Consider the following 12303-nt stretch of genomic DNA (forward strand, 5'->3'; position numbering starts at 1 on the left):
GTTGCGACAATGGGTGTTCAAAATTCGTTAAGGTCACGTGGTTCATGTAAACTTCAAAAAGTTCCCGGAAGTGATTGACAATGGATTACAATGCATTAAATAGGCTACTGTTCAATAATCGACAGAGACACGATTTTGGGTAATTGACAGTCAATAAATGCATTGATATACAGTATTTATAACACAGTGTATTTATTGTGTAAACTGTCTTGTTATCCTACTATTACAACAATATTAAATTAAATTCCAGACCTTATATCGTAGCCTGCTAAATATCGGAAAGTGACCTTTTTTTCTCCCTTTTACGTATGTGTCACTTAATATTAGGCCTCATTTCTGTACAAAACCAAGACGGGAGATTCTTTAGAGAACGCTTTGCACCCACCCAAGTGTATCTAAATTAACGTTATCGTTATAAAAAAAAATGACCTTGTACGTAACTCGAAAAGCTGTAAACAGTTTTTTTGAGACTGTAGCCTACAAAAGGGCATGGAGCTCCAGTGAAATTTTGATTTTCCAACTAGAAACTGTAACACAGCTAGTCTAACATTAACTTGTTTTGAGTTTTCTCCCCAGCCTTTTCTCTGGTAGCCTTGTTGGATACTGAGCTGAGCTAATGAGCCTATCGTCGCGGGAGAATAAAAAAAAAGTTTTTTAACTCCAGTGTAATGGTGGGCATGTTAAGTTAACCATGGCATTACCTACACACTAACCCCATGGTAATGCGAGTGATCATAATAAAATATAAAACGTGACATGTAAGTCCTTCGATAAATAACCAGGCTATGAACTCATAAACATGAACAGCATTTAGTCATCGTTTGTCATTCACCGTGCTGTGAACAGCATTAAGATGCTAGGCTAAAGAGCTTATTCAGACAGGTGAGCACCTGGGAATGGTTGTGCATCGTGTCAGAAAATAGCAATTTGATCAGTGATCATGCATCATATGAGCGCAAGCTTGGTTTGAAACTTTCTGGGGATGGGGATTTTACACGATCCTTCATCACTGGGCTAGTGTGCCCTGCTGTGTTACTATGACCGTGCTGATGCTAACAGCTGCAGCTCCCTCAAATCTAGGTTCTCATGCATATTAGGCTAGCTTTTGCCAATGAAAATGAATGCAAAATAATAATTAAAAAAAAAACAGCCCTACTCCTAACTGAAGAAACGTTTACGTTACAAACAATGTTAACAACAAACTCAGCTTCACTGCTGCAAGTACAAAGTTGGCTTTAAATACGCTTTGCCATATTTAACAAACCAGTTAGCTTTGTGATAAAATCTTACCTTTTATGTGTTTAGTCCACTGAAAGTTACGGAGCCCCCCTGGGGACAGGGTGGGCAATATTTTTAGACCGCACTTTTGCGTTCCCACGCAATACTTTTTGCGTTCCCTCGCAATACTTTTGCGTTCCCTCACAATAGTTTTTGCGTTCCCTCACAATACTTTTGCGTTCCCTCGCAATAGTTTGGAGTGGGCTATTGCAGGGCTCTGTATTCCCAGTCAGGCGTAGGAGACACACAGGTCCGTTGGTTCGCACATCATGGATAACCTGAACTTGATTAAGTTTTACTTTAACATGGGGCTCACATACAAAAATATGCTGGAGGCTTTGGCGGTGAGACACAATGTGGTTATGTGCTTGAAGACTCTGAAGCGTATTTTAAAGAAAAACGGTCTGTTTCGGCGGAGATATGATGCACTAGAACAGCGGTTCCCAAACTTTTTCCCCCGCGGACCACCTTCTACATCCTGACTCGGCTCGCGTACCCCCACCATCCAACACATAAAAAAGTAACACATTCTATTGACGCATTCCAGGCATCGTGTTTAATTAGCCGCCCTACATGATAACAAAATCAAAATGTGCAACTGGTCTATGAGCTCTCATGCTAAAAAAACAAACAGTGTGGAGAACCACATTAGAATGGTTAGATAGCATCTCACTGCAGACCACGCACTGTGGCTTTGGGCAGTCTGTCTCCCAATCCACGTGAAGCCTAGGGCTATATGCCTCACAGGCTTGGAATTTCACCATTCTGGGGGCAAGGCCACTTGGCCTTCAGTTGGGCATATTTGGTGGGGGGCACAAAGGCCACATGTCAGGGCACCAAGGCCAAAGTTAACTATACAGTAGTAGGCTATAAAAATGATCAAAGTTGTATTTAGCCTATTCACTGCAGTAGACCTGCATCACTGTATGAAACATTGCAAAAACATGAAACATGACATATTACAAATAACTTTAAATCATCTGATCATCTAATAAAAACAGATATCTAGGCTATATATAAAATGTATTTTATATTTGGCCTGCTATGAAATCATGTATTGAACAATTTAAATGTAGCACAGCTCAGCTTTAAGAAACTCAAATAGCCTAGAAGATGCCGTGCGCTTTATCCGGGGCCAGCCTGGACCAATAGCCTAGCCAAGCCTATGACAGCGCGCCTCTTACGTGAATGGGATCTGCGTACAAAGCCCCCAACATACCAGAGGAAGAAAAAGGTTTTCTTAACACCAAAACTATTGCGAGGGAACGCAAAAGTATTGCGTGGGAACGCAAAAACTATTGCGAGGGAACGCAAAAGTATTGCGTGGGAACGCAAAAAGTGCGGTCTAAAAATATTGCCCACCCTGTCCCCAGGGGGGCTCCGTAGAAAGTTACCCACGTATCAAACGATTAAACCCACAGTTATGGAGGAGCTGTTTTGGGGTTAGCAGTTGCACTTTATCCCACTTTTGCTGCCCTTTTTAAAATTAAACCACTTCCATAGCCTAGATGAGCATTGCGCATAACGTTACAACTATGTTGACTACATGAAGATAAGCTAAATGCCCAAGACACGTCACGTCATAAAAGTTGTAGGCTACAAACCCAAAAACTTAATGACAGCTTGTTCGTGGTGTAGCCTAGTGCTGCCTAATTGAATTGAAATGGGATAGGCAAGGTTTATCTTGTATTAGGTTATTATGTGTGGCAAATTTATTGGGCTTCAGCCTCTTAATTTATTTGATAAGGAACTGATAAAAACTGAGCAGCAGAAAAGCTGTCATAGTCGATACATAAATAGTTATTATAATTAGGTTATTAATACTATTACTTTACTACTATTACTGTTATCACTGTTATTATTATTATTTGGATGAGCCAATAATGTAAATCTGAGTCTGAAATGTTGGCTACAAACAGTCAATACTGCTGTAACTGCACTGCTGCTATTATTAATTGTTAACTTCTGGGAACTATTTGAGGCTTCCATTAGCTGCCATTGTTGGAAAAAATGGAACATTAGCGTCAATGGAGATGTCGCAACTCTCTATCGATATGGCTCTGGTTAGACCTATTTTGGGGGGGCTGAAGCCACCCTAAGATGATCAAAAGCCACCTAAAAATATATAGTAATAATATATGCGTCCAAATTCACATCCATTATTCTCTGCTGAATAGCTCACGGAGTACTTATCTCGCATAAATCAAGATGTCAAACTAAAGAGCGGAACCGGAGCATTCCAATGATATTAGCGGCTAGGTGCTGTGAAAATTTTCGCGTGAACCATTTAACGTTGGGCATACATGACATTTCATCATATTTGCATTCACAGCACACAGCGCTTCGTCCATCTCCACCCATTACTGTCGGTGGTATATCTCACAAACTCAATGCATGGTAAATGATATAGGCTATCAGGATAAACAGTAGACCTTATCGAACACGACAATATAAAGCATTCTATTGTATAGTAGCCGTTCTCGTTCCCGAGTTTTGAAATTGCAGCAACTTTCTACATGGTATCCAACTTTGGGCTGAAATTCTAATGTAGCCTAATAGCAGCCCAAAATAAAGAACCTGCCTTCCATATCAAAGAATCAAAAGTTGATCATGGCATGCACAGATCAACTGTGCTTTTGAATAGATATTTCTACCAGCATGCTTCAGGTGACATGAATGCAACAATCATGAGACACAAAGTATTTTCACTTGACATAAAGGCTGACATAATATATATGCATGCATGATCATCATATTTTCCCAGATATGGGTAGCCTATTGTCTTGAAAACGATATAGCCTAGCATAATAGAGGGCCCTTACAATGATCAAAGACCTTAGTAGTAAAATTACACTGAAAATACTAAGGAAGGACTTAGTATACTGAAAGGACTAATTTTATATTTTACAGTGGGTACCAGGCCCGGAGTGGGTAATCGGGAGAATTTCCGGTGGGCCGCTTCACTTTTGGGACGGTCGAAGGAAAAATATTGACATTTGCCACGTTAATCTATCTTCTTTTAAAGTTTGCTACTGTTGTGCCTGCCCGGCTCAAGGCAAACATAACATAAAAGGGGAGACCACACGCTGCTCAAAATTAAGAAGATATTTATTAAAAAAATGAACTATGTACAAAAGTCAGTGAATGAAGAGTAAAGCAAGACTGTAGTGTATGTCAGTATAGTGAGGTGAAGTGCGAAACCAAAAGAAACGAACAGGGCGCAGCCCGCCCGGCCGCAACGACAGCACCCCGCAACTCTGGAACGGCAGTCAGCGGAAGCGGAGAGAGAGCGAGAGAGCGAGAGGGATCGAAGCAGGCTCCCTGGACCCACTTATATCCTGCCCTAATCGCTGGCGCAATTAGCCCATGCCATTCTGCAGAGCTCCCCCTGTAGGCCACACAAAGAACAGCAGCAGAGCCAACACAGACAAAGAGCAGGAAGCGCGACAAGACCCAGCACTGACCAGCTGGGGCGTCACACTACACACGTTCGCATTCTATGCCTAACACCGCAGCCTCTGCATTGGTTGTTCTCCCCTCCCAAGAGTTTTGGTTGGGTCCATATAGCCCGTCTTTTCTAAAATGTTTAGATACCAGCCGGGCCGGCCCTACCGTAGTGATAAACGTCAGGGAGGATGGATGGTAGAAAGAGGCCTTGAGGGACTGAAAAGGGCCAAGTAAAAAAGATGAAAAGTATTGGAGGAAAATGCTGCCAAATGTGCCAAGCTTCCAGATTTTTTTTGAAGAAGACAAACATAAGTGGCAACTGGTAAAGAGAGATAGCCATGATTATAGCGGCGTAATTATTGGGATAATGGGCTATGGACGTTGTAGCATTGGCAACCTATTCACAAGCAACATATTAAATTAATTAAAATATTAGCCTTTTTGTATCATCCATTCATAGACTTTGCAAATAGTATGCAAATATTGATTACAAAACTCAAGCTTGATCTGTATGCAGTAGTCTAGGCCTAAAAACAAAAGTAGCCTCTGAGCAGCAGATCAGCCAGTCCCCCGCTGAAAATGATCAGCCCGAAATTAGCTATGACTACAGGGACAAGTAGGAAGGATAATAGTGTTAACTATATGAATTAAAGTTATTTTATATGAGAAAGAACTGTATATGACAGCAGTAGCTACATGATTAACCTATATGCCTTGTTTGCTCAGAAGTGGGTGTAGTAAAGGAGCAAATCACCAAACAACAACATGATAGCTGACCCATGCAAAAAAAAAAAAACATGTAAACAATAGTTCAATATGCCTCTTAGTGGAATTGTGGGATACATTTCAAATGCTTTATTTCTTCCTTCCTGTTTTTGTTATCAACCTTATCAACCTACCCTTGTGGAATAGTGGAATATTGGTAGTCTACTAATAAAAAACTACAGGATAAGAGCTGAAATGTTGCTTTATTTATCTAATTTCCACCACCACTAAAAAAGTGGGCCGGTCTTGGGCGTGAAACTCCCGGGCTGAAAAGTGGCCCCACTCCGGCCCTGGTGGGTAGGCTACTAATTGAAATCCCTAATCCCTAACTTCACAACACTTCATGAAATGTGGGGTGATGACAGCAACCCCCCTGCCACTGGCAAGATAGGCGTACAATATCAGTCCCTGCACACTGTTGTTATAATTAGCAATATAATCAGCATGGTGACATGGTGTCCCTGTTAATATAAATTCATTGAAGCCCTTTCAAGGTGTGATGATTTTTTTCGGCGGGCTCTATAGAATGGAATCTCACTGCAACAATGAACAGAGAACTTCTCGATGCACATGATGTGCATGAAAAGAAAAATTATGTTCATTCACAGAAATGGAATGTGCATCATGTTAGTTTAGAATAGGCTATTTAGGCATTTGAACCCAGGATGCAGTGCAGCCTGCCATAGTTTTATAGGCTATGCTGACAAGTGCTGCAGATCAGTCTCTGAGGCTATGCCCTCTGCTTCTTAGCAGACTTTTAGCATATCATAGCCTGTGCATGTGTTATGTAACTGAGTTGATTTATGTTTTATGTAATGGGATAAATCAGGGGTTCCCAAAGTGGGGGTCGCGGGACAGGGGTGGGTCGCGAAATGATTTCCATAAATCAAATAAATTTGGAAAAAATAAAATTCTGAAAAATTATGACTGGTTATGACTGGATAAGATCACCATTCACTGTAACCACCGCAAGTCATCTGTCAGCCGGCATGGAGGACGCACTGGTTGAGCTGTCTTGTGACCGCGCTTTAAAGACAGATTTTAATTCCAACACGCTTGCTGAGTTCTGGATTTCAGTCGAGAGGGAATATCCACAGCTATCCAAGGCCGCGATGGACGTACTGACGCCGTTCTTTGCACTGACATATATTAAAAACAAATACAGATCGCGTCTAAATGTGGAGGATGATCTCCGTGTGGCCGTCTCCACAATTAAACCAAGAATGGACTTGCTGTGTTCCGCGCATAGCGCGCATCCATCTCATTAGATGAGATTAACGCTGAAACGTAGCATGCCAAAATGTAAATTTGCGCAGCAACAATGTGTTTACAACAGTTTGTGGATATTACCCTGACTGAGACATTATTCTGTTAAAGCAACACCAAAGATTTTTTTGTACATTAAAATATTGTTTCCAAAATCATCGACTCGTAACAGGGTGAACGGCACTTCTGCATTCTCTTCGCGACCCTCTATCGGCTATAACCGCACTATGCAAGTTTGCCAGATCGGGTAGCGGATCCGTAGTTCGATGGAATGAGACATAAGAAACTACAAATTTGACTTGCTTCTGATGTCGCAATACATTATACTTTCATAAAATCATGCAACGTAGGCTACTCTACCTTGTCTGTAGACATCGTTATTTCCAAAGCCAGTGCTGGATAAACAAGCGTGCGTGCGACAGGAAAAGTGCTTTGGTGTTGCTTTAAAATGGAAATTAAAGTAATGTTTCAAAGTTAAGTTTGCACATGACAGCAATTATGTGCACTCATGGATATTATTTTTTGACTAAGGTATTCTGCTTTTATCATATAGTAAAGTTCTATATGTAAAATCATAACAGGCTGCTCTGTTATTTTGTGTCGTTAAGCCCGTGTGCGTATGGCCAGTGCGCACATTTTATTTTATTTGAGTCACATCCAGGGATAGTGGGGGTCGCCAGTCTGGTTATTTTAGGGGTCGCGGGTTGAAAAGTTTGGGAACCCCTGGGATAAATATTATTTATGTATGGATTTCTACAAAAACATCCGTGTGCAACAGTGCTCTCCATGAAAAGAATAAAATGAGTTTTTGTGCTGAAAACTGCACCAATTCGAAATCACGATGGTTAGATTGTTCAATATGTTCAATAGCCCTAACGGAATGCATGTCTTCGCCAAAAATGACAAAATACGATGTTATATTAATAATGCAAATGAACGGCAAACTCTGAAATATAGTCTGAAATTAGATGTTATTATCATTGAGACAACAGGGGTATACAAAAAAATCTGATTGTAGCCTACAGCAGCCGACTATTAAGTTTATAACGTTGTGGACGGCCACCAAGCGTCTTCTGCCCCACGGCTGCGCACGCATCTAGTTTTGTTGGTAAACGGAAACCCGTGGGGTTTGGGTGACGTCGCACTCGCAGTCGCTGCCTAGCAACCGGGACAGTTGGAAACAGAGAAGACATGAAGCTACACGGTTTTGACAGTGGGATGAAAAAGTTACTAAAAAGGCTACGAGCTGTCATAACAGTTCAGTCTACTGTAGTAAAGTTAGGTCGTACAGTCACTGAGGTCGATAGTCACGTATTATTTTCAGTATGAGTCTGTTGAGTAGACATTGCGGAGGTTAGCCGTAGTAGCTGGATGTGGCAGTTTGAGGGAAGACGTTAACGTTAGCAGCTAGTCATTTGGTGACTAAAGCGGTAAGTGCTAGTGCTAACTAGATCAGCAAGAGAGTATTAACACATTCCGGTACAAACGTCTTGGGAGCTGTTTACTGTCGATCGGGAAAGTAGAGAAGAGGGAGTGTCTGCCATAGTGAGACTAAGTTAACGTTAACGTTACAACTTGGTGGACATTGGAAAAGCCTCGAGTGGAAACCGTTAGCCTGGAAGCTCATCGCACGCGCAGCCAACCTTCCCAACTCAACAGCGATTCTCAGGGCAACGGTCGCCTCGCGTGTTCCCTGCCCACCAGTGACCAGTCTCCGCTGCTGGTCCTGCTAAGAGGTGTGTTGTGTTTGTGTGTCGCCTGAAAGGTACTGTAGCCTACAGTTTGTTTTACACATTCTTTTAGCGACCTAGTGGAACAGTCAACGTAGACTAAACCTAACACGTAGACTAGTTAACAAGGAGTATTTTTCTTGAAAGACACTCGTTTGAACGGCCATCACTAACGTTATCGTAAAGTCTGTCGGTCTCCATGGACTGAACTGATAAATTGATGAACTTTTGTCACAGCAAAGTGTGTGTGTGTGTGTGCGTGTCTGTGCGTGCGTGCATGGATGGGATGGATGAGTGACCTGACCTGATGGGCTCAATTGCGCTGCGCTGCGCTGTTCCCCTTGCATTCCGGGGAACCAGCTCAACTGATGAAGACAGTGCTGCAAAGTTGGAGGACAGTACACATTGGTCGTAGTGTTATCCGATTGCGTCAAAGTCCGAAATCATTCAGAGTAAACATGGCCTAGTGTTATCCAATTGCGTGCAGTGAGATTTTTAAATGCATGCTTGTTGCCGCCACATGGAGTTGGGCCATTACATTGTTCGTGACCCTTAATCTTTCTAGATTACCAGGGTCTGGATTTTCCACACATCCACACAGAACAGAACATTTGATTTACAGACTTAAGCAAAAAACTTTATTCAAAAAACTTTTGAATAACAAAATACATTTCCTACTGTAGTGTCTCCATACACTAGAACAACAGTACATTTGATTGGCAGATACCATAATCAACGAAAAGCGGGAAACCCAGGAGTAAATGTGCTTCTAATGTAATTCTAGTGTTGTTTACAATTAGGCTACCGTATGTGTCCTGTTACTGCAGAAGGACTCTAGTCCTCACTACAGGCAACAAATGAATCATGAATCAATCAATAATCAGCAAATCTAAATGCAGCATCAACTGTTTACACTGGTACCATTTTCTGAGCATTTCACTACATTTAGTCTATTTTATTCAAAGTAACCTTGCATAGTGATATGTTGAGTTCTGTCATAATTCTGTCAAATGTTGTTGCAGATTTGCTGACTGTAAACTCACAGATAAATCCTGTGAGATTGTTGCTTCAGTTCTACAATCACCAAACTCCCTACTACAGCTGGACTTGAGTGACAATGATCTGGGGGATTATGGAGTTCAGCTTCTCTCAAAAGGACTGTCCAGTTTTAACTGCAAAATACACACATTAAGGTGGGTATACATTTTATTATCATCTTAGATTTCCTGATTAGGGAGAAAAAACATGACAATATAACATCAATTGGTCAGCACCAAAAAGTAGCATTGAACATGCTGAACCTTATTGCTTATGCTTAGAGTTTAAAAATCTGTTTCTGGATTGGTCTAGTCCGTGACACATTATGTTACAATAAAGTAATATGGCACGAGTGAGAGTGGCATCGGTAGCAGATATCACCATGGCTGTTATTTGCAATCAGGCACGAGGCCAGAGGCCAAGTACAGTGTGTTTTACATGGTGCCTGAACATTTATTTAGAGCACTGGAGCAGTTCTGTAGTCTATTGATATTTTCTATCATTTTTAGAACTATTAATAATAATGCCTATTCTTAAAGTCCACTGGCCAACAATGTCATTTAGGTGCTGAATAGATATAGTGCTGATAGGAAGTTTTTTCAGTTAAATTTTGACAACTGTAAAAACAAATGTGTACTAATTCAATAGATATCTCCTCCACACTTTGCATCACAGTCATCATATTCAATTTACTAGAGTCTCTCTCTCTCTCTCTCTCTCTCTCTCTCTCTCTCTCTCAGGCTCTTTGATTGTCTCATCTCAGAGAAGGGTTGTGGTTTTCTTGCTTCAGCTCTGTCTTCAAACCCCTTCCATTTAAAACTGCTTGATCTCAGCTACAATTATCCTGGAGAATCAGGACTGAAGCTGTTATCTGCTAGACTGGAGGATCCTGTCTGTAAACTGGAGATACTGAAGTATGTTCAGAAAGAACCCCCATTGTTGCACATTTAAACATTCAGCACGTTTTCATGCCAGGAATAAACCGTTTTGAATCAGTCTATTGCCCAAATTCCGTTTATGTCAATATTCCTTTTAACCTGTTTACAAGCAAGTAGAATGTCACATTTTGAGCATATTGCTGTTTACATAGCAATCGACATTATTCCAAGTAAGCCAGTGACGCAGCCTAATAGGCTCCCAACGTCCTGACGTAAATCTCCACTGGTGGAATTCCCTCTTTTGGCTGCATAATACAAAGTCTTCAGGGTCTTCCACCTATATTTCACTTGTTCAAGCGTACATCGATAGCCATCCTCATCAAGTTTTTAACAAAACGTTTTAAAAACGTCGCTATTACGATATTTTCTCCCATCGATGAACTCCATGACGTGCATGATTGCAAGACGTACAACACACGAGTTTGTCTCCTCTTCTTTCCAAAAGTGTGTGCGTTGTTTTGCCATGATTAGGGAAGTGCCTGAGAGACAATTGGTTCATTTTATCCTAATTCTGTGGGAATTGAGCATGCGCAGGCCTACAACACTCTTCCTTCTGGGAGCATATTCCGTTCAAAGTGTTTTCATGACCCAATATTCCGTTTAAAACAGGCATATGCTGTGGTTTATCAATAAACTGAATATAGCCTTTTTCGGTTTATTTCAATCAGAATAAGGTGTTTACAAGACACACACATATTCGGTTTATTCCCAATAAACTGATTTGAAACCGTTTATTTGCTGCATGGAACCGTGCTGATTGTCTCTATTTTGGAGACCATAGTTATTTCTTCATACCTAGCGTACCGGCCTATTTTCAAATGTGTATTATATTAGCTGCTTTACACTGAAATATATTTATTTCTTTGATGCAGCATGCAATAGTGCAAATATTTAGAGGTGAATTCAAATTCGCAGGCATACCAAATGTTAAGGAAACTGTTTTCTGTTTGTTTGTAACTGTTCCGAGAAAGCATATTGACCATAAACATTCATAACTGTTTACCGAATCTGAACGCCTTTCAGATTCTATGCTGCAAGATTAACAGAAAGACTTGCTTGTGTTGCTGGTGGTCCCTGATCATGCATTAAATAATGGAGTTTCACTGTTGGAAAGTGCATTTGTTATTCAGAGGTAGTACTCAGGTTGCTCACTAACTCTATCTAAGTACAGGATAGACAGTGCTGGGGCTTTTTACTTCATGATTGTCTCCTTCTGAGAACTAAAGGAGCCTTGAGGCGTCACCTTGGGACAAGTGGGTGCCTTTGTATGCGTGTATGCAAAGCATATATGTTTATATATATATATAATGTTTATTATATATATATATATATATATATATATATATATATATATATATATGTATAATTTATATATGGCAGCAGACTTTTCTGTGGGATAATAAATCACCTTTCACAGGTGGCACAAATAGAAAATCAGCAGTGTTGACATCTGTCAAATGGTACATGTTTCTGACATTTTGCTTTTCTTACAGAACTGACCATGCTTCTCTAAGCAAAGCACGACCACGTTTGCTGAGATGTAAGTTCTTTTTATTTTTTATTATTGTTTATTGTGTTGGTAGATTGTGTGTTGGTAGATTGAGTAAGATAGTGTGTGTGTGTGTGTGTGTGTGTTGGTAGATTGGGTAGAAGTGTGTGTGTGTGTGTGTGTGTGTGTTGATAGATTGAGTAGGTGTGTGTGTTGGTAGATTGAGTAGGAGTGTGTGTGTGTGTGTGTGTGTGTGTTGGTAGATTGAGTAGGAGTGTGTGTGTGTGTGTGTGTGTGTGTTGGTAGATTGGGTAGGAGTGTGTGTGTTGGTAGATTGAGTAGGTGTGTGTGT

At 40.8% G+C, this 12303-nt stretch overlaps 1 protein-coding gene across 3 annotated transcripts in view; it reads left to right on the top strand.

Annotated features, from left to right (window-relative positions):
* Positions 1 to 12303, top strand: part of LOC143135392 (NACHT, LRR and PYD domains-containing protein 12-like) — a 270809-nt gene that overhangs the window by 158549 nt on the left and 99957 nt on the right. Inside the window, exons 14-16 of one of the 3 annotated variants that reach the window (XM_076296079.1) lie at positions 9509 to 9679; positions 10265 to 10438; positions 11956 to 12002. The exons of 1 other annotated variant lie outside the window; for it this stretch is intronic. In XM_076296079.1, the coding sequence (XP_076152194.1) occupies positions 9509 to 9679; positions 10265 to 10438; positions 11956 to 12002 (392 nt within the window). The remainder of the gene's footprint in view (positions 1 to 9508; positions 9680 to 10264; positions 10439 to 11955; positions 12003 to 12303) is intronic. One more of the 3 variants, XM_076296074.1, reaches the window with a different exon arrangement.

This window comes from Alosa pseudoharengus, unplaced genomic scaffold, assembly GCF_046254945.1.
Source record: "Alosa pseudoharengus isolate Yale_2024_CS ecotype anadromous, Long Island Sound unplaced genomic scaffold, YU_APseudo_1.1 YU_APseudo_1.1_scf_1, whole genome shotgun sequence".
NCBI lineage: Eukaryota > Metazoa > Chordata > Actinopteri > Clupeiformes > Clupeidae > Alosa > Alosa pseudoharengus.